At 52.5% G+C, this 19,012-nt stretch overlaps 1 protein-coding gene across 1 annotated transcript in view; it reads left to right on the forward strand.

Moving 5' to 3' along the window:
* Positions 1-18,911: 18,911 nt before the first annotated feature.
* Positions 18,912-19,012, forward strand: part of RYR1 (ryanodine receptor 1) — a 110,091-nt gene continuing 109,990 nt past the window's right edge. Inside the window, exon 1 of the mRNA XM_044434928.1 lies at positions 18,912-19,007. Coding sequence (XP_044290863.1) covers positions 18,957-19,007 — 51 coding nt within the window. The 5' untranslated portion in view covers positions 18,912-18,956. The remainder of the gene's footprint in view (positions 19,008-19,012) is intronic.

The raw sequence follows: 19,012 nt of genomic DNA on the forward strand, positions 1-19,012 counted from the left end.
CGCTGCTATAGTAGCAGAGACTTTGGTGCAATTTTTGGCCTGCTATTCAAAAAACATAAGCTTTTTAAGCGAACATAAACTAATATTTTGGATACTTTAGCTCCCCCCCCCTTTCTTTTTTCTTTGGCCCCACGCAACACTGGAATGCAGACCTTGGAAACAGCTGGACTAGATAAGCCTTTGGTCAGCTCAGCAGGGATGTTGTAATCTTACATTAAGGTGAATGTACATGTAAGGTTAATGTAGGGACATTAAGGCCTGGGCCAGGCCCTGGTATGGTCAGTATTGTTCCGAGGGTATCCTTGAAAGTGGTGTTGCATGCCTAGGTTTAAACATGAAAATACTACAGTTTGCACATTTCGCTCTTTCACTTTCTGTAGCTGGGGAGGCTATTTAAGTTAAGCACATGCTGAGAAAATTCTAATTCTCTAAACCTCTGCAACAGATCTAACCAAAACAAAAACCCAGGATGGGTGGATGGGAATTAACAGCATCTGCCTTTAGCAACACACACACACACTTTGACAAACGACACTGCTGCTGTACTCGGCACTGGTGGATTCTGATCCCTATTCTATAGAACATGGATCTTTTCCCCCCACTTTGGCCCGTGATTAATTCTTTTGAGTTCTCTAGAATTAGCGGTGCAATTAGGGTGGTGTGGGGTGAGGGCAAACGGGCTTTTCTGACGAGGCAGTTATCATGCCACATCTACTTTTGATTATCTTGCAGAACTGAAATCCAAGCACTGGGCAGAGAGAATTTCCTTTCCTGTTTTTCTGCAACCTAACCTCTAGGTGGCGCTGTGACATAGCCGGGTAGCATAAATAAGCAAGGAGAAATGTGCTTTCTTTTGCTTTCACACAAAAGACCTCCTTTTCTCTGCACTTTAAAATACTTGCCGAAAGTGTGCTTGAGACACACAAGTGATGCTGGAGTACCACAATGTGGGACCTGAATACAACTGTGAGTAGGGCATTGTGCAAACCTCAGCCTAATCTAAGCCTTTGTGCCTCCCTCCACATCTCATTTTAGGGTTCTGATGACCATGGCCATTTTCCAGAGCAGGAAATGCAACACGTTAAATTGACATAAATTGGGCCCAAACGGAGCCCAAGTGCCTGGGCTTGGCCATGGACTGTCCAACATATTAATGAGGGTGAGGCCTCTGAAGATGGGCAGAGTGCCTTGGGTTTGAGCTGGACAGGCATAGTCTCTGAGCATACACAGAGTGCTTTCATATCAGCAAAGATGAAAAGTGAAGCAACAGGGTGTGCATGGAAAGAAAGGGGTTTGTTCATTTATTTAGAACTTTTCTACACCGTCCTCTTACCAAATAGTCTCAGGATGGTTATTTAATAAAACAAAGTAAAGCGCAACATCATTTTTATACAGTAAAATCCCAGTTAAAATAGCAATTTAAACCTTAAAATGCTGGGAAAATAAAAAGGTTTTACCCTGGCACAGAAAAGAATGAAGTGTCCAGACTTCTAGGCAGGGCTGGGCCCTAAAAGTAGAATGCCGGCCAAATCTTTGTCGCAACCTGAATAAAAACCCAAACCCCACCCTTTATTGTGGTAACCTGCTTTGACTTCTGAGTGCCAAACAGGATGCATTCTTTTTGTACCCCTAAGGGGGGACTTTGTCTCTAGTTTCACACATTTTCTGTGGTGCAGCTGCTGAGGCAACGGAAACCCTCTGCTGTGGCTGGAAGGGGTGGGGGGCAGTGGGGACCACCCTTCGGGAAATCGCTAGGTACCCCTGTCTTGGGGAAGAAGATGGAGGAACCGGTCCCACCCTGCACACTGCGGGCTGAAGGAGAGGCCCGCTCGAAGACTCGAAGCAGCGGGAGGTGGGGAGCCGAGCACTGGACCTCTCTGAACACCACCTGCAGAGGTGAAAACTCCTTCACCAGCCGGCTAGCAAACAGCAGCAGGTGCAGGACTGAGCAGGAGATCGTGTTTTGGGGGCGGCGGTTTGCACTGCATTCGGCCTTGCTAGATCCCAGGAAATTCCGCCTTCCTGGGGAGGGGTTCAAATCTTCCCCAACTCCTCAAAAGACGTCATCGATTGTGTCCTCTCCAGCTTGTAAGCTTTTCCAGGGAATTTCAAATCTGTGTGGTTCTAGTTCTTCGGTGATGAAGAAGTGCCACTCTGCATGAGCTCAGGGGCCCACTTGCCCCTCCAATCAGATGCACACACACTTACTGCTTCCTGTACACCTGGAATTTCACACCAGAGTTTTGGTGCTTCAGATTAAGACTTCCTCTTAAAACCACAAAATGCGTGCAGGTTGCTGTTATTTTTGCAGTGGGGTCAATGTACATGGTGCTTGACCAAGGAATGTAAAAAAGGAGAAAATGATCTAAATATTTAAGAGCCAGTATGGTATAGTGGCTGGATAAGTGTGTAGGACTGAAACTAGAGCAATCTGTTTTCGTTTTGTTGCTTTTCCATCACTCTGCCTGAAGCTCACCGGGTTCCTTTGGGCAAGTCACCAGTTCTTGGCTTAGCCTACCTTGCTGGGCTGTTGTGAAAATTAAATGCAGAAGCAGAAGAGGACTGGATAAGCCCCTGTGGATTTCTTGTGAATGGGAATAAAGCACAACATAAATATATCAATAGCAACAAATAAATATTGAGGTAACAGCTGCCCCTTCGACCTATATTTGCTTTCTTGTAGGAGAAGAAAATTGTGTCTCCTCCAGCAGGTGGTCTGTTTGGAGTCCCACTGCATTTGCTGCCCCTTTCGGATCGTGTCAAGGGGGTGCCCCAGTGAGTAATGCGTGAAGTGTTTATTTTATTTTATTTTATTTTATTTTATTTGTCGTTATTTGTTTTTCGGCGCCAGGTTAAGACCTTTTTATTCCAGCAATATTTTAATAACTTTTAATATTGGTTCGTATATGTTTTTAACGGCAGCCAGTGCGGATCTGTAATTCATTTGTGTTATGTTTTATATTATTTAATCTATGTCAGCCGTCCTGAGGCCTTCGCGACAGGACGGCATATAAATATTCAAAATAAATAAATAAAACAAAAAGTGCCCGTAACCCCATAGCACCAGCCCCCTGTTGTAATTAACGAGAACCTCATTTCCTGCCAGTGAGAAGCAAGGGACCCAGCCTGGACCACGTGAGCCTTAGCCCAGGTGGGGTCCGCTCCACTTCTTCCCAGAATCCCCCTCTCTGCCACAGGACAGGCGGTAACTTGCTGCCTAGTAGGGCAGGTGGGAACTCTGGGTCGTGGGCCGGCTCAGACGCACACGGCTTCTCCGTCGCGTACACCCCCACAAAGCACCGTGTCTGAGCTGACAGGAAAGCTCTGGCTGGGGACTTAGGTCCCTAGGAGGTTGCTCACGCAGCTGAGTCGGTGGGGGATGCCACAGGCCCGCTCTTTGCTTCTGCTTGCTATAATTAATTTAGTGATTAATTTCATCTCTGCATTGCCCAGGAAAGAGCCAAAGCTCTCTGGGCAGTTTGCAGCAAACCTTATACAAACGTGTGTAGTTGTGATGCAAATGTGTGAGCTGGCCAGCCGTTCCGGCCATCCAATACACACCCCGGGTCATTTCTATAGCCATCGCACATCCTGGTTTGTTTGTTTGCTTGTTCATTATTTAAATGTTTATATCCCGCCCTTCACAATGTCTCCGGGCAGTAATATAATACGATAGATGAACAAGATGAACAAGACACAGCATCCAGATGATAGCAGATACAATCCAGTCTTAAAACACTACTGACATTCAAAACAATGGGAAAATAAAAAGGCTTGGGCCTGGCACTGAAATGAAAAAAGCCAGGCTTTGTCACTGGGCTTTCTCTCTCCCGCTCCCTCCAGTCAGAATATCCCAACAAAACAACGTCAGTCTTTCTGCCATTCCGTTCCAGGCAGTCTCTGTAGACTGTGCACCCCGCTTTCCCCAATCCGGCTCCCTCCGGATGCATTGGACTACAACTCTCATCGTCCCCAGCACACCAGGAGGACATCAAGCTGGGGAGGGTTGCTACATACCATCTTAATGCTGCCTCTTTGCATTTATGACCCAGGTTCCTTGTGGATGCCTGCGAACTCCTCCGGCCACATCTTCACGTGGAAGGACTTTTCCGGAAATGTGGCTCAATGACCCGCATCAAAGCTTTAAAGGTAAAATATGAAATTGCAGATCTGAAGGAGCCAGGGGCTTTCTGTGTGAGGGGCGGGGAGCTACTGACTCCCCCCGCCCCCAGCTCCTAGCCAAAAAACTGCTGCAGAGCTCGTTGGAACACTGACAGCCACCCAGAATATGGGATGAGTGTGGATTGTGATGGGAGTGTGGACCGTTTTTGAATTACAGGTTGTCACTGTGTGTGAACCACCCACCCTGGTTTAACTAAGGGTTGATAACTATGAACAGTCCAGGAAGAGAACCCATGGATTGCTGTTGGGTTGGGAACTCTCAGTGGTTCATAGTGGACAACCTGCAGCTAACGTAACGCAGGGTTTGCATGTAGCAGCCGCATACGATTCAATAGCCAGCCGTATTCAACCCAGCGGGGCTCTTGCAGTGTGCGACCATTTCAAATGATAAAACTGTGAGGTGCATGTTTGAGAGAGCAAGTGAGCTTCTAAGCAAGGCTTTCATCACACCGTTGCTCTGTCTCAGTCACAGAATTTGACACGGGGGTTCAGGCTTTGATGTCATCCGGCTGCAACCCCCTGCGCTTTCTGGATGTTGCTTCCATTTTTTCTTTACTACAGAAAACCAGTTAAGGAGGGAGAAGCAGAACCGTTGCACCCGCCTCTTGGTGGAGCGACTGTTCTGCTAGGAGCCTTCCGTCCGAAGAGCCCAGAGAGAGGCTTGCCAGAGGTCATGCAATGGCTCCGTGTGGGACCTTAGCTCTAGCAGGCTCCGGGACAGGGCCTCCGAGATGCTCCCCTTCTTGCTTTACCTGTTGGACTCTATTCCATGACCTGGGAATAAAAGCCTGGTTTTTCCTTCCAGAGCTGGGCCTGACTTCCGTCCTTCCTTCTCAAGATCTGTTTCATTTTCATCATCTGCTGTAAGGGCTACTCAGCCTTCCCAGTATTTGGGGATAGGGTTGCTTTTTAATCACTAAAAAAATCACCTTTAGAATCGAGGATAGTGTGTGAGACAGAAGCCCTCCAGCTTCTAATCTGTAATTAGAAAAAGTAATTCTGTTTCCTGAGATCCGTATTCCAAGTTACGGAATATGGAAAATGTGTCTCCTTCCTTGTGATGACAGCAGTGTGATGTGAACGTGATGCAACGCACCTCTGGAGAGGTTGCTGAAAGAGAGAGGAACTTGCGCAACCCTCTTGCCAGTAATCATTTTGTTTTTAAAGCCTGCTCTCTTACACACAGTACAGGAAAGGGGGATTTTCAAAAGTGTTAGGAACCAATGTTCTCTTATCAAGTTTTAACAGACAGGGCCAAAAATCTGCTAGCACAATCTCTCTGCATTTCTTAAAACAAGCCATTTGTTTTTCCGCCGTGAAAGGAGATTTGCATCTGGTTTGAACCTCACAGAGAGAATGTGTGTTTTGCTTGTGCTTTTATCACGTTGGGGGAACAAGGCAAAGCATGCAGAGTGAGTTTAGGAAGATCTTGCTAGCCGCTTTGAAGGGTGCTGCAAGCCACATTTGCGAGGGAGAGGGAACGGTTTGAATAAAGGGTGTGGAAGGTGTGCCCCGGCTGGCTGGGCATGCTGTGGGTTGGATTTAAGGAAGCTTTTGATTTTTGAATGGGTGATCTCTGGGCACCGTTTCCAAAGGGATAAATGCACAGATATGTGGGGTACCTTTGCTGGAGCTGATGCATAGTTATGTTTAAACACAGTTGTATGTTTGACTGTGGTGGTGTCAGTGTTGGATTTGGGGCCTGAAAGATCCAGGTTCGAGTCCCCTCTTGGCCAGGCACACCTCCTCAGCTCAACCTACCTCACAGGGGTGTTGTGGTGAAGATAAAATGGAGCTATGCAAGCCACCCGGAGGTTTCTCATGAGGGAAAAAGTGGGATATAAATGCAATGTAATCAAGAATAAGAAATATTCAAATACATAGGAATGCAAACATGCATGTTATTGATTTTATGGGTTTTTAAAAATCTTGACTGAAATATTGCAGCGGTTTTTCTTGGTTATCTGTTCTTGTTTCTCCCCTTTGTCCTCTTCAGTCTGTAGCTTTGGTTTTCTTTTGTAGCCCACCATAAAAATAAATTAGAAAAGCCCCACCTCTTTTGCCTACAGCTGCCACCACTGTGGGGACGCCGTGGGGCCGAGAGCTGCTGCAAAATGGGATTCCCCCCTTGGACCGACAGAGGTTCGGGATGTCTGCCTCGGCGGGTGGATTCTCCCTGCCTTTTGCTCCCCTGATATTTGACTGTGGGATCAGAGACCCGAAGCAGCAATTAACGGACATGCAGAGCACATTGCTGCGGGATATAAGCCCCCATTGCCAGGGAGCCCATGTGCCCACAGTATCAAGCCTCCCCAGCGTGCTTTTGCTTTCCTCTTCCCTCCCGACGCCTTTCCTCGTGTCTCCTCCCTTTTTCAGAGCATGAACCTCATTGCTGGGGTTGCCTGACGGCTGGTTCTGGTTGACCACTCAGGGAGCCCTTTGGCTGAAGAGGGACTGCATGCCCTTGGCTAAACAGACGAGCGTGGCACGTGTTGTGTCGTGTCGTGGCAGGAGGAGCCCTGGCCTGGAGCCATGGCCTGGAGTGTGCCCCTGGGGAGGGGAGGGGAGGGGAGGGGTGCGGAACGCCATGCGCCCATGTGCTGCTGTCTCCTTCCAGGCCCGGCTGGAGGCTGGCGAGCGCTGCCTGGAGATGGCCCTGCCCTGCGACGTGGCCGCGCTCGTGAAGCAGTTCCTGCGCGGGCTGCCGGAGCCCCTGATCCCCAAGGGGCTGCAAGGGCCCCTGTGCCTGGTTCAGCGGAGAGAGGAGGAGGAGGAGGAGGAGGGCAGCCAGGGAGCCCTGGTGCTTCTGCTCACGTGCCTGCTCCCCGAAAGGAGCGCAGATACGCTCCGCTACCTCTGTAGCTTCCTGCGCGACGTGGCAGCCAGGTGGGTGCCCCGTCGCCCCCACACCAGCCAGGCTGCCCCACTCCCCACCCACTCCTGTGTCGAGGCACCCTGTGCCCCAGCATCGGTGCGCCTGGGCAGCCGCCCTGCTCTGGGATGGCTGGACTCGTGGGGCCTCGCTCGCAAAGCCCTCCCTCGCGCCGGGGCTCAGCGGTGGCCAGCGCAGGTGGCCAAGGGAGGCCCGAGGAGGAGAAGGGCTCCATGGCAAAGGGCAGCAGGCGGCCATTTGCGCTCCCGAGAGGCATCGGGCGAGTCAGGGCGACGTAATTGGCTGGGGTCTCCCTCTACCCCACGCGGCACGACTGGGAAAAGCCACCCCTGTTCAGTGTCTGTGTGGCACTTCGGCGGGTGCATGTCATATTGCCGAGGGGCAGGGGAGAACTGAAAGACAAGGTCTGGGTGATTGTTCCCCCCCCCATGGGGCTAAAGTGTGAGCCCCCCCACCAGGCCAGGCTTCCCTTTCCCTGTAAGTTTCCCAGGTGCAGTTTGCCCTGCATTCTTTGAACGGTTTGCCATCTGCCCAGAGAACACTTGTTATTAAGGCAGATCAACAATATAATTCGACATTTCTCAAGTAAGGACAGGGAAAGAGAGGCCCAGGGCCTAATCTGCAATCCCCCCCCCCCCACACACACACAGAGGCCGCCTTCTTCCTGCTATCACATCTCCCAATTCCAAGTGGCTTTTCACAGAACCAGAAGCAGAGCAAGTCGGAAGGGGTCTCCCGGGCCATCTAGTCTGGCCCCCAGCTCGGCTCTGCTCACGCCATGCCCACTGCCTGCATTTCTTGCTGCACATCTTCCCAGAGGCAGGCACATGGCTCCTCTTAAGCCACAGATGCCGCACACTTTTCTGCACTCGCTTGTGAGAGTCGCGGGAGAGAATCCGGCATGGCTCTTTGCCCACAGCCCTGTGCGCAGCCGAAGACGCGGGGGAAGAGGAGTGGGCACACCGGTGCCCAGAGGAAAAGACTTTGCCGGGGCCTCCTGCATGCCTCACATGGGCAGAGAGCCGTTTTGGCGCGTTAGCATGAGTTGGGAGCCGAGGAGCGGGGCTGGCGGAGCCGGCCTCCCGCTTGCTTAGTTCAAAATGTGGCCCATGTTTCTGACTGAGCTGTAAATAACGATGCTGTTCATACTTGCTTTTATTTATTGTCTCTGCAGCATTTGATTGTATTTCATGGCAGGCTGCTCAGAAACATTGTTTGGCCCCAGTGACTAGAAACTTGATTTTGAAGTTTGTGAAAACTGTGATTCTCAGGGTGAGGAACTCTAGGTTGCATTTTGGGCGTGTGTGCCAGTGAGTAGGCACACAACCACGCTAATTTATTTATTTAATTTATTTATTGAAAGCTTTTCTAACCCACGCACTACAAACGTCTTGGGATGGCATACGAAAAATGAGTAGAACAAAACAAGCGTCACAGCGATGGGGAATCCGATGGGGAATTACCAGTCCGGCAAGCCTCCCTCTCACCAAGGCCTGGCGACACTGGTGTATCTTCCCCGGGTTCCTTCCAGGTGCGCTCAGAACAAAATGGATCTGGCCAACCTGGCCATCGTCTTCGCACCCAACCTCTTTCCCCGGGAGCTTTGCAGCCGGCCGGGCGAGAGCGCGGAGGAGCAGCTGCAGGCGAGGGTCGGCGTCGTGCGGGCTCTGCTCAGCCACGCCTCCGGGATTGGTGAGTCCGATTTCGGAGACCGCATGAGGGACGCGCCAGGACAGGGTCTGCATGTGTGCGTGCGTGCACACGCGTGTGCAGGTCTGCTCTGTGCTTTCCAGTGGCTAGAACTGGTCCGGACACACGTGTCCGTCGCCACTGCCACCCCCGTGCCTGCGCTTCACGCGCCTAAGTAACCAGGAAGTTGAAAAGGGGCGAGCGTGAACAGCAGGGAGCTGTGAACTCACTAAAATACGCCTGCTGCCCTCTGTTGGGCGGATGCAGGACTGCAGCATCCTCTCCACGGCCCCCGTAGGAGTTGGGGTGGGTGGACGTGGCCGGGCACTTGGCACCGCTGACCCCCGGGACCTGCAGCTGCTCTGTCTCCTCCATTCCTCTCAGACTGAGGAGCTGCCCCCCCATCCCCCCTGCTTCCCACTAGCCTTTCCCCAGCTGGGGCACTCCAGAGGTGTGGGACTGGAACTCCCATCATCCTCAGCCAGCCTGACAGCGAGGTGTCTGGTGAGCAGCGCAGCTCAGTGGCCACGAGTCGTGCCTTGGTGCCTTGGTGCCTGTCCACCCTCTCTCCTGTTCTGTTCGTTCGAGCCGTCTTCCTCCTCAGCCCTGCCTTTAACGCTGGTTCCCCCACTGCTGCCCCCTTGGAGACAGGTGTGCCCCCCCAGCCTCTCATGGAGAAAGTGCAAGCTGCCTTTTCCCAACCAGACGCCAAGGGACAGCCCCCGGCCAGGCCAGAAGAGGCTGGAGAGAGCAGCAGGGAAGAGAGGAGGAGACGGCGGAACTGTATGGGCCGTGAGTACGCGGAAGCCACACCAGGCAACCTGAGACAAATTGCTGGAAGGAGAGATGCTTCTGGCATCGCTCTGATGACCGCTTCCCTCTGCACTGTGCCCTTGCAGTCATGATGCGGAAGCACCTTTGGCGGGAAGGAGGGAATGGAGATCAAGTTTCTCAGGACCCTGGGATGTCCCCCCGACCCATCTTCTTCTTCTTCTTCTTCTTCTTGGTAGACATTGTCACCGAAGCCCTGAGCAAATTCAGAATGGGGAAAACCCTTTGCACAGCTCCTAGCCAGGACAGCAGAGAGCGTGAGTGAAGAACAGGTGCAAAGTGATGGAGTGGGTGGGGGTCACATTTGGGGAAAAGGGGGCTGGAGCTGGACTGAATTTAAAGGTCTCAGTGATGTAGCTGGATCGGTGTATTTCGATGCTGGATTGGCCGCCAACTCAATTTCTCAGCTGTCTCGAGAACCTCAGTGGTGAAGTGTTCAACACCATGGAAGTCGCATTTGATGTCCCATGTCCTTTTGTGGCCATCCCACACTTCCATGAGCAAAGCAGGAAGACAGCACAGCAAAAGCCTCAGTGGCCAAGGCTTGGTTTGAAGCTGCTCTGAAAATATCCTCCTTTCCCTACAGATGCTTCAAGTAACATGGCTCTGCAAGCGGCTTTCATCTCCAAGCGGAAAGCCTCCGAGGACACTGCCCGGACACCCAACCCTTCAACTAAGAAAAGGCACGCTTGGGTCTTCTCCCGGGGACGCAGTCCGCTCCCCCTTGGAGCACTGGCTTGTTAGGCTGGGACCCCTTTCTTTGGGGCAGGCGGCAGCTCCGCCAGAATGCGGAGCAGGCCTGGGCGCGTGGGAAGCTGTTGGTTGCTTGAGGGAGTCCTGCATTCCCTTTTGCAGAAGGTCCGCTCTGGATTCCCTCGGCTCGGGTCCCTTCGAGGAGGATGCTGCCGACTGCTCTGATCAACCCACAGATGCCGGTTCTGTGCCAAGTAATGTATTCGCTCACTCTTTGCAAAGTCCGCCGTGTTATGCAAATATCCACAGGTCATTCGCAGATACAAGCTGGTTTAAAGGGCACCTTGTGGTTAGCAGCCATGATGTAAAGGTTTTTCTTAAGGTGGAAGATCAGTGTAAGCATTAAAAAGCTGCACCTCCGTCGTGCCCGAGGTAATGGACACGCCGGGACACAGTGCAGGGGCCTGCAGCTAACAGGGGCGGTGGCATAATCTCTTTCTCCTGCGCAGGCCTGCACATCAAAACACCCGACGTCGCCACTGCTTGTGTCCCACCTTCTCCTTCGCTAACTGGCCTTCCCCCGAAAGTAGCTTCTACGAGTCCTGTTCCGGATGTCTCTGGTGGCCCCTTGAATTCCCCCTCGGATGCGGGAGGTGTGCCAGCCAATTCGTGGACCCCACCTGTGAAAACTCAGCGGAAAGGGAGCAGGTCCCAAAAGCATCCTCAGAGGTGGGGTTCTAAGTGGTCTCTTGATGGGATGGGATGGGATGGAGATGGGGATGCTGCATTATATTTGCACATACAAATGTGAGATTCAAGAGTTGTTACCACTCTCCCCAGCCTGGTCCCTGCCAGATGCGTTGGACTGGAGCTGGCTGGGGTAGATGGGAATTTTAGATCAGCACATCAGATGATGACATAAATCAGCTCCATTTCTGAAGCTGGCGTCAGATTAAAACAGGGTGACCTGCACTTGGAGTCAAACCATGGAACTTTGGGCAAGCTCCAATGTCTCAGCCTCAGTGTTTAGATCTATAAAATATCAGTAACACAAGCCTCTTCTGCTGTCCCACTGGATAAACACCGAAGGGGCCAGGACTGTGTTTGCTGCTATGGTGGGCCCGCAGCCCCTTCGTTCTTGCAGCCCTGCTTGATCCTAGCTGGTTCTCTTTAGATAGACTTTCTCTGGACATGGAGGCTTCATTTTGTGACGTCATACTGTGACTTCTTCCTATCTCCTCTTCCCTTTCAGAAAACACTCTGTTCGCACATCCCCCCGCTGCTCCTCAGCGTCCTTGGAGTGCAGGCGCACAGGGCGCAAAACCTTGCGCATCTTCTCCTGCAACAGCAAAGATCTGGCGAGCCCTTCACAGGTGAGAGGCTCTCGCATGGGTTCCGCACACCTGCCCCGGCCTTTGCCGTATCTCACCCTGAAGACTAGAAAAAGGCGTTGCAGTTCTTGTCTTACTTTGATAGTGCCTCTTGGCCCTCTGCGGTCAACTCAGCGGGCGGCAGCCGGCATGAGGAGCAAGAGCATCTGGGGGCGATGGCGGTGAGAGGGGAGGGTACTGATGGAGCGGCCTGTGGAGGGTATCCTGTGCGGGGGCCCTCCGAGACCCAGGGGCCTCCAACGCAGTGTCTGGGCCAGCGCAAGGTCGTTTGCTACTGGAAGCAAAGTGCCGCCCGTTTCTTGTTCCTTAAACGGGGCAGCTGGACCGGCTACTGGAGGGTTTGGCAGCTCTGCTGCTGAGACCTGAACTAATATGTGGATAAGGCAGGGCTTTTTTTGTCATAGAACGCACCAGAATGGCGTTCCGGCACCTTTTTTTCCAATGGATTTTAGAAAGTGATTTTGAATCGTCTGTCGGCGTAGCAGGTCAGCAGCAAACATCATTAACATAGTGCCTGCTGGCTGCTTTTGTGTCCAAGCAGCCCGCCTTGGGACGCTGGTCGGCTTGGGATTGGTGTGTGTGGTCGCGCGCTGAGTGCTTACTGCTGGTGTCGACGTGAGTTCCGGCACCATTTTTTTTTTTTTTTACAAAATCCCCACTGGGATAAGGTATTAGCCGGTTGCCACGATCTCCTCCTCTCGCTCTTTCCCCAGCAATTGCTTTGTGTCTCCGCCAAAGCAGCAGAACCGAGCGGCTGGCTGGGGGTGAAGAAGACGGCGATGGCAGCGTGGGGAGGCCCCACAGCCCCACACAGATGGCTGGAGCGGCAGGGCTCCAAGCTCACGGATGCTGAAGCGGGTAGGGTCACGCGGCCAGAACTGACCATTCCTGCCAAGGGATGTCCCCAAGCAGCTGGTACTTACACGGCAAGGGAAGGCCGGTCCGCAGGGGCTGGCATGAGGGGGGATTTCTGCATGGTGCCAGGCTAGGAATACTAGATGGGACTTGCCAGCCTCCAGAGCCCACTGTGGGAATGCAGCAGGAGGTCAGGGAAAACACCACCAAACTTCATACCACTCCAAGGGACTAAATAAAGCTGTTTCCTCTGGATATTTCTTAAATTATAAAATACACAGAGGCAAGATATGGAAACACGATGGTGTTACGGTTGTAGAAAAATGGATTCGAATCCCATCACACCTCTTCCCTGTGCATCCTGCCAAACCATCTCATGGCTAGTTGGGGGTCCTTCATTCCGTCCCTCCCGTGCACACAGAACCCGTGAACCGATCCCAGATGCCGGTGGAAGAGCCTGCTGCCCCTCTTAGCACCCGTACTTGCCCGGCTAGCTTTTCTGCAAGTGTAATCGCCTAAACGTGGATTTGATTTTTAGGATCCTTGCCGTCCAGTGATGACAGCTGTGCTCCTCCTGGCACTAACCCAGGGCGGCCCCATGCTATGAAGTGTGAACCTGGCACGGAGCCAAGCCCCTGCTTGGACGGCCTTGCTTCTGGGCTCTCTCGGCTGGATCTGGATGCCCTGCTTGGGGGCAGAGAGGTGCTGGATATGGCGGTGGCTTTGGCTGGGGACACCAGGACACCTGGGCACCGTAGAGTTTTGCGCCGCTCGATAAGCTGGCCCGAAGACCTGTTGGTAAGGGATGCCGCAGAAGAAGGAGACCCAGATTTCTCTCCAGATGATGCGCCACACGTTGGCGGAGGGCATCGCGCCCAAGTGTCCAGCCTTGCTGAGATACCTCAGTTGGGCGCGGAAGGCACGGTGGCGGGTGTGGGACAGCTGGGCATCCCTGCTGGGTGCGTCACCCCAGCAAACACCGGTGCGGAGGGCGGGGGGCAGAGTGCCCGGCCCCAGAGCCTGCTTCCCTCCAGGCCGGGCCTGGCGGATGCCCGCCCCTCGCTTGCCAGGCGCCTCCGATGCCTCAGCAGGGGGCCCAGAGCCAGCCTGACGCACCCCGCCCGCAGCGTTCAGCACCCCTCCTCGCAACCCAGCGAGGGACCATGCGCAGTGGGGCTCAGCCCCCCCAGGCGCCACGGGGGTCGCCGATTCGGCCGCTCGGTGAGCCATGAGAGCGCTCTGCCCTGGCCGGCTGGTCAGGAGGGGGGGCTTGCTAGAGCGCCCGGCCAGGCCAAGAAGGGCGCTTCTGTGCTGCCCCCCAAGAGCCCCCTGCAGTTCTTCAAGGCCTCCTGCGGGCGGCACATCTTCGTAACCCGCAAGCACATCGCGATGACCTTTGCAGGACTGCGTGGGAAGAGGGAGGAGACGAGTCCTCGGGACCCCGAGCCGCCAAGCTCCTGCTAGAGCGAGGAGACCAGCCCGCCCCCCACAAGCCCTTTTTGGGGGAAGTGCAAGCCCCCTCTATTGGCAGTTGCCCAGATTTGGACTAAATCTTGACCTGGAGGCAGCCAGACTTTCAGCCTGGTAGGATTAGGGTCCTGCGAAGGCGGCTGTTACCTGCTTTGACTTCCCATATTCTGTTTCGTTAGACGACCTTGTAGCTTTTGGTGCAAAACTGGGTGTGGGGGATTGAGTCAGGTGCTTGACGCTTCATGCCATCCCAGCGCTAATAGCCGTCCCAAAAAATGAAACCAGCCCCATCCCTCACTCCTCCTTTCCTGAAGTCCTCAATACCTTCCCCCTTTTCCACCGAGCTTTTCCTGACCTTGGCTTACAAGGCGTCGTGCATAAAACCTCTTGACTGTGGATGTTAAAATTACGTATGTATTCATCTTCCCTCTGCCTTCCCCATATCAGTCCCCACAAGTAGCCTCAAAAGAGCTGGTGTGTTTTCGTGTTTTATCCTACAGTTATTTCTCCATTGACTTGGTGTCAAGAGAACCAGTTCTGATGCAGCAAATGGTTAATTAAACCCACCACGTGGCTTCCTGAACTGCTCCCAACTTGTAGCTTGTGGCAAAGTGTGTCAGTTCTCTTCCCATCGCACTGCCCAAATTAATATTCATTGGAAAAGGGACACAACTCAGCAGAAAAATCAGCCAGGTATGTCCTACCTGTTATAGACTAGCCTTCCCCAAACTGGCACTTTTTAAATGGGTTGGACTATAACTCCCATCATCCCTAGCCAGCATAGCCCCTGGCTAGGGATGATGGGAGTTGTAGCCAACCATCTGGTCTGGGGCAGGTTGGAAAAGGCTGGTACGGACCGTTTTGTCCGGGACTGGTGTGTTTTTCTGTGTAGTTTCTTTAATCCTGCTCCAGGGGGCAGCCATGGGCCGCCACGGTTTCAGAGCAATGTCTTTTAACAAGCATTTCCAAGTGTGCTTTTGCATTCATGTGCCTTTTTCTAATCCTAAGACTAAACAATTAAATGCAAGATATACCACATGGTTGCTGGTCTTTAAATGACACCCTTACATGCTTTTAATTTTCATTATTGTGAGATTTTCACTTGTCTTTCGTCAAGAGCCATGCTGCTAATTTGAGAGCCAGGCATGGGCAGGCTTGAGGCTTACAGGGTTCGCACTTTCCCTTTTCTCTACTGGGACCCCAAGATTCTCTGGATGGACCCAGGTGGAAACAGAGGCCCAGGGGCCGGGTTTCCCCTTAGGGGTATGGAATAGGGTCCCTCCGAGCACATGATCAACCCACAAATTTGCTTTCAGTGGCAGAACTGAGCTCCGTGTTCTTCCACCCGCAGCCTTCCTCCCGCTCTCCGCTCCATCATTCTTCTTTTCATTTCGGCATCCCTATTTGGCGAGCTGGGCTTTTTTTCATTAGCTGCTGTTGAGCCGTTGGAAACCGAAAGCCAGGGCCGCTTGCTGGGCTGTGGCAAACCAGCCAGAGACTCTCCAATGTTCTAGAATTGAGCAAATACTCTGAAATAGCATCATCCACCATAATTATTCTCACCCTCCTTTTCATTGTCCTGCAGTTTCCATTTCATCTGTCTCATGAAAGGCCAACAGAGATGAGGCTAGGACAGTAAAACTGGAGGGGCAGCGAGCGTACAGGGCGGTTCTGATCCTAGGCTGGGGTGGGCTCTGCCCCCACAGCTCCAGGTGCAGCTGGCGTGAATGTGCTCTTGGCCCAAAAGGGGACGAAGCCTGCCAGTTCTGCTGCTATTTGAAACAACTGGTTAGATGCTGGGTTGTTTCAGGCTCCAAATAACTAATTTCCTTCTTGTTGCAGTTTTGCCAGGATCTCTCTGGGCCAAGGTTTTAAAAGCTGCCCTTGCCTGAGGCTGCATAATGGCCTGGCTGTTCCTTTATAATTAATTTCACTGAGAAAAGAAAAGGCAAAAAAAAAAAAGGGGGGGTCAGTAGACTAATTTCAGAGATGCTTTATTCTGATATTCAAACTGGGTGGGGAGGTAGGCAGGGAAAATTACCTTCATCTGCTAAGTCAGAAGCATCTGGAGGTACAAAGCCAGGGGGTTAGATTATTCCAAATTCAAAGGAAAGAAACCCCCACGCACAAAGATGGGTTTTGCTGCCCTTGTGAAAGCCCCCACCTCCTGGGAATCAGTGTAATATTCTGGGTCTATAAAAAGCTTGAGTGTAGCGGTGTAATTTCTTCCTGTACTCTTTGGCTTCCTTCAGTCCATTTTATTTTCTCACACTGAAAGTAATGGATGAAAAAAGAATTACGTAATTAGTCCCTCCTGATTCAAGTGACAAATCTTTCAGGGTTTTATTACTGGCCAAAATTATTTTGGATTGGAAAAATAGTTTTCACAGCAACCTGGATGTTTTCATGCAAATTCCGTGAGGGTGGAAGTTGGCGAGCTGTCAGAGATGCTATAATGAATAATTTGGTGTTAAGCTGTGGTGCAGTGCCAGCAAGAAATCCAAAATATCTGGCCAGTGTCTGCTAGATGCAGGAACCTGCAAGTTTTGCACCTCCACAGAACAATTGAGCAGCTATAATGCTCCATGTGTGCAGCTAGAAATCTGTGCTCACAGTGGCAAGACTATTCTTGTTAAACCAGCGTGTCTTTATTAACCGAAACGGTGTTTCCTGGTTAGTGTACAAGTGAGTGAACTGGTTCCTTGCTATTCTTACCGCTGCTATAATTGTGCTATGTTTCAGTAGTGCTTTATGAGTGTGCAAAAGGGGTTCACAGGCAAGAATGTCAGACCTTCTGCAAGATGTGCTCTCCAGATGTGTTGGATGGCGACTCCCATTTAGCCTCAAACATCTGGAATACAGCAGGTTAGGGGAAGGGCTGCTTTATTGTTTTCTGTAATCTGCCTAGCAGATCCTATTGGAGTATTCATTGCAGAATATAAGTTTAATAATAAATTAAAAGTGCATCACATGGGCCTACGATATTTTCTTCCACTCTGAGAGTTAATCTCCAGTGCAAATTTGCCACATGTTTAGCAGCTCTTCCCTCTCCAGAGGGAACCTCGGAAAACTGTAGCTTCAGAGGTGCTTTAGGGATCTCCAACAGAGAGCACTATAAAAAAACCCACTACATTTCCCAAGATTCTATAGGTGAATTTGGGATAGTGAAACTGTCATGAATCCCATACATGCCTATAGTGCGGGTGTGTCCAGATGCAGCAGAGTTCCAGTTCACACCTGTTGTTTTCTCCCTAATCCCAGCAGCAAGCAGAGTTCCTTCATGGTGGTGCTGCTGCTGGTGAAATGTACTCTGTCCATTCTCAGAGTGTTTCACATTCTTGGACCAGAGGCTGCAGGTCAGAGCCTGGCATTCTTACTTAGCCTCCAGTCAACTGACGGAATGTCCGGTCTCTGCTCAGATCTTTGTCAGGCCTCCAAAACATGAGGATCCCAAGAGATGGCTTTATGCATGCCACATGTGGGTCCTGCAAGGAGAAAAACGTAATTTGAAAAGCTGCCTCATACTGCTGGCCAAGCTGGCTCAGGGTTCTCCTGTGAATAACGGACAGGTGCTCGTTACAGCAGCCTTCCCCCACTTGGAGCCCTCCAAGCATGCTGGACCACAGCTCCCAGTGCTCCTGGCCGACTGGGGCTGACAAGAGCCAGAAGGAGCAGGGCAGGTGGAGGAAGGGGTGTCTGGGTTCGCTTTTATCCTTTCTGCCACTGTTTTTGCTACAGTTCAAACCTGTCTTGCTCATATGGCCGTGTCTGTCAACACTTTCACCTCCAGAATTGTCACAGATCTCCACAACAGCACCTTCGGAGTCAAAAAACTGGCAATTCTCTTGCCAGCTGCTTAGAAATTGAGGTGCCTGACTGGAGTTTTCCATGCCTGGCGGTGGGCCAAAGCGGGAGCATAGGAAGCTGGGACAAACCTCAGCGTGAGGCATTTCCCTGTGGAACTCAGCAAGGTGCTGGTGGTTGGTTGGGTTTTTAAAGTATCTTTTGGGGTGCTCTGTGCATGCTCAAAGGCAGTGTGTTCATTAAGGAACTGAGAAGAATACCTATTCTGAGGCTGTGATCCTGCACATGGTTCCCTGAGAGTTATGCCCTGCATGCAAAGATGCATATCCTAGTCGCTTTGTTCCCTGGGGAATATTATGGGGGAGATCCCGTTGCTGGTGCAGTGCCTCCACACCTGGCCCTGCCTCGTCCTGGTCTCCCTCGTGCCTCCTGGAGACATTTTATCCCAACAAGCCTGTTCTGACTAACCAGCCACAGTTTTATGGGCACAATTTACGTTAATTCTGTGTTTCGATTCTCTCTTTTTTCCTCTTTATTATTCACCTCTAGCTCAATCCTTGAAAAACATATAAAAATAAGCCCATAGTTCCTGCTGCCCCCACAGCCCAAGGAAGAATTAAGCAGGAAGACTGCAGCGTTCCCCTGGCCTGAGATAGACTGCCTCTGACCCATGGAGGCTCCATTGAGCTGTGGTGACTGGGCAGATATCCCGAAAACTGCCTCGATCGCGGGCGGGGGGCAGCCGGCGCTGTCCCCGAGCGTTTCGGCTTGCAGGTGTTTTGGATCGCACCGCCCATTCATTGGCCCTGCGGCCGCGGCTGATGAGCACTGGTCCAAAGCACCTGCAGCGCCGCGCGCGGCTTCTCCCCAGCGCCGGCGCCCCTCGCCCCGCTCTCCCCCCGCCCCTCGCCCCCCGCCGCCGCTTCGCTTCCCTTCCCGGGGGCGGGCCGGGGGCGGGCCCGGCTGGCTGGCTGGCTGCGGTCGGGACGCTCCGGTAGTGTCTCCGCGGCTCCCGGCAGCTGCGAAGGAGCCCCGCCGGGCCGCCCCCCTCGCCCTCCCCGCGAGCCGAGCCCAGCCCAGCCCAGCCCAGCCCAGCCGAGCCGAGAGAAGCGCCCCAGCCCAGCCAGCCAGCCCGGCGCAGCCCAGCCATGGCCGAGGGAGGCGGAGAGGGCGAGGATGATATCCTCTTCCTCCGGACCGTGAG

Source organism: Varanus komodoensis, unplaced genomic scaffold (assembly GCF_004798865.1).
Source record: "Varanus komodoensis strain SLA01 unplaced genomic scaffold, ASM479886v1 scaffold29_1, whole genome shotgun sequence".
Classification (NCBI taxonomy): Eukaryota; Metazoa; Chordata; class Lepidosauria; order Squamata; family Varanidae; genus Varanus; species Varanus komodoensis.